General features: G+C 42.5%; 1 protein-coding gene across 1 annotated transcript; it reads left to right on the top strand.

The window, feature by feature from the left end:
• The first annotated feature begins 503 nt into the window (after positions 1–503).
• Positions 504–2,969, top strand: LOC136540450 (small ribosomal subunit protein eS1-like). Its single transcript, XM_066532458.1, has 6 exons — positions 504–728; positions 836–941; positions 1,826–1,963; positions 2,045–2,230; positions 2,358–2,558; positions 2,634–2,969. Exons 1-6 carry the CDS (start codon positions 670–672, stop codon positions 2,724–2,726), a joined length of 783 nt encoding a protein of 260 aa, XP_066388555.1. The 5' UTR covers positions 504–669; the 3' UTR covers positions 2,727–2,969.
• The last annotated feature ends 283 nt before the right edge of the window (positions 2,970–3,252 follow it).

The following is a 3,252-nucleotide window of genomic DNA, read 5'->3' as shown; positions in this document are numbered from 1 at the left end:
ATTCGTTGTCCTGATGCATTACAATAATCTGCAAGCATTGGTTGAACTCCTTCCGCAACATTTGCTCTCGCCTTGAAGAATAGAATACTGTCATCTGCAAAAAACAGGTGGTTTATTTTTAGAGCATTTTTTGCCATTATAATCCCCATATCATGTTCCCTACTGTTATTTAAAAGACATGACAAGCCTTCAGCACAAAGAAGGAAAAGATATGGAGAAATTGGATCACCTTGTCTAATTCCCCTGGAAGGTTTAAATTTTTCTAATTTCTCTCCATTGTACAGAATTGAGAAAGATACAGTAGTAACTCTCCATTGATTCTCCAGCACGGCCTTTTGAGGTGCAGTCTTTTGCTTCTTGGCACTCGCGGCCTTCTCTCAAAGCACGCATATGGGCCGAACGGAGGTGGGACTCTTTACCCGCCTGGGAAAAAAGGCCGAGCCTTAGAAGGCCCGATAGCGATGTTCTCATATAAATACCGGAACTTAGGGTTTGAGCACTCCTCCCTCACCGCCCCCAGCCCTATATCTCCCGGCCGCCACTCGCCCACTCTTCCCTCACTGCCGCGAGCTCTATCTTCTCGATCTCTCCCACTCCGTCTACGTTACAGCCAGCGGCCAGGGCGAGCCCGCGCGGCGGCAACCAGGGCTAGCGCACTCGGCGGCAACCATGGCAGTCGGCAAGAACAAGAGGATCTCCAAGGGAAAGAAGGGTGGGAAGAAGAAGACGTGAGTTTCTTGCCTGTTCTTCCCTTTCTTGAGATCTTTCTCCGGATTGCTTCGTTTCTTTAGCATCTGCTGATGCGGTGGTGTTCTGTGTTCCTTTTGTCTTACAGCGTCGACCCCTTCTCTAAGAAGGATTGGTATGACATCAAGGCCCCGTCGGTGTTCAGTGTGCGCAACATCGGGAAGACTCTCGTGTCCAGGACACAGGGTACCAGGGTATGTTTTTCTTTCGTTCTCGTTTTTTCGTACTTCCCCAACGTTATGGTGGTGTGAACTTGTGCATATATTGTCTCTGTTTTCCTATCTCTAATGATGAAATTCTTTGCCTGTCGGTTGTATGTGAAAAAAGGCATGTTTTGACCTGTCAGTGAAATGTTTATAAGACAAATGTTGTACTTCTTGAGTTCATGCATAGTTTGGTGCTCCCGCTGATCCAAAAACCGGTCATTTTACTTTTGTTCTAAGTGAAAGTTCTCTAACTCTGAACGAGTTTTTGTAGAAACATGTGCTGATATCTACACGATCAAATAATTTCATTAGATCCAACTTTAAATGCCTTGATGGTGAATTTATCTGATACTGTTGGTGTTAATATATTTTCCTGAAAACTTGGTCAGAGTTATAGAAGTTTTGCTTAAGACAGAACTAAAAACCCACATTTTGGAACAGAGGTAATAGTAATTTGTTGACTGTATGTAGCACAATAGCATTCCGATCACAGGATATCATCCAGAAGTGGTTCATATTGATAAATATGATCTTCATTTTTCATCCTGACCTTTCTGGTTGGACCTGCGCATACAGCCTTGGTGTATCCTGGTGCTCTGAATATGATAAACAGTGATGTGATGTTCATATGGTTTACCGGTCGCAAGATAAAGTGATTCATATTGAATTATATTGATAAACGTTATCATTTATTATTCATTTTGGATCCTGGCCATTCTTATTGGACTTGCAAATAAAGCTGTGTATCCTGATTGTCTGAATATGATAAAACAGTGATGTGATTTTGATATGATTTACCAGTACCTGGGTCTCGTAGATACACTACTTGATGATCTAATTTGCTGATTCATGTATCTTTTCTGTTGTTTTAGATTGCTTCTGAGGGTCTGAAGCACAGAGTCTTTGAGGTTTGCCTAGCTGATCTTCAGGGTGACGAGGATCAGGCTTACAGGAAAATCAGGCTCCGTGCTGAAGATGTGCAAGGCAGGAATGTGCTCACAAACTTTTGGGTAATGATCAGCGTTCTATTGCTCACAGATGTTGTGCTTTTACTGTGTTTTCAATTGCTAACTTGTTCTCTCTATTATTAGGGAATGTCATTTACTACAGATAAACTCAGATCCCTGGTCAGGAAGTGGCAGACACTCATTGAAGCCCATGTTGATGTCAAGACAACTGACAACTACATGCTGCGCTTGTTCTGCATTGGCTTCACCAAGAGGCGCCCAAACCAGGTCAAGAGAACCTGCTACGCACAGGCATCCCAGATCCGCCAGGTAACATACATTTCTGTCCCTGTAGCACACATTGCAGAATTCAAAAACTGTAGCAATTTCTTGTACATCAAACAGTCCAACTATGTTTGCCTGTTATCTTTATACTTGGGCCATGTACCGTGTGCAGATCCGCCGCAAGATGGTTGAGATTATGGCCAACCAGGCTTCTACATGTGACCTGAAAGAGCTTGTTTCAAAGTTCATTCCAGAAGTTATTGGTAAAGAAATTGAGAAGTCCACCTCCAGCATATTCCCACTTCAAAATGTCTTCATCCGCAAGGTGAAGATACTCAAGGCTCCCAAGTTTGATCTCGGGAAGCTCATGGAGGTAATTGCTACATCCATAGTAATAATTTTTCCAGTCAACCTCCCTGTTGTCATCCTAATACTTGTTGCTTCTCAGGTTCATGGTGACTACAAAGAGGATGTGGGTGTGAAGCTTGAGAGGCCTGTTGAGGGAGATGAGGCTGGGCAGGAGGTTGCTGCTGCCGAGTAGTTTATTTGCTACTACTTCTATAATATCTAGATGATTTTGGACAGGAGGTTGTTTATGACGTGAACTTCATAGAATTGTCTTGGCTACCTGTTTTCTTCTGGCCTTTAGATTGTCTCAAAACAATTGTTTTAAGATTATTCATAAAAAGTGTTTAAGAATATTCGTGGTGATGTTTGTGTTTACTGCTGTACTATTCTGTGCTTATTTTTGTTTGGTTATCGATAATCCAGAATCTCATTCGTATGCTCTGCTCTGCTTATTTATTGTTTTTTTATAACAAGCGGAATTTATTTCAACTGCAAGAAGCTGTTAAGAAGGAGAATCTCTCCCAAGATACAGAGTTCAAAGCCTCCCTTAAGGGGCATCTGTTTGCATGAGCCTGATTTGTGCAGGCTATAGATGGTACATGTGAATGCAAGTTTGTAGTATATCGAGCCTGAGTTGCTAGTAGGTGTGCCGCAGTGTTTGCTTCATGTGACGTTGAGGACCTTGTTGTTTGCAGAGTTGTGATTGATGAACTTTTGAG

The sequence above is a fragment of the Miscanthus floridulus genome, chromosome 2 (assembly GCF_019320115.1).
Source record: "Miscanthus floridulus cultivar M001 chromosome 2, ASM1932011v1, whole genome shotgun sequence".
In the NCBI taxonomy this organism is placed as follows: Eukaryota; Viridiplantae; Streptophyta; class Magnoliopsida; order Poales; family Poaceae; genus Miscanthus; species Miscanthus floridulus.
This window is presented reverse-complemented; position numbering and strand designations above follow the sequence as displayed.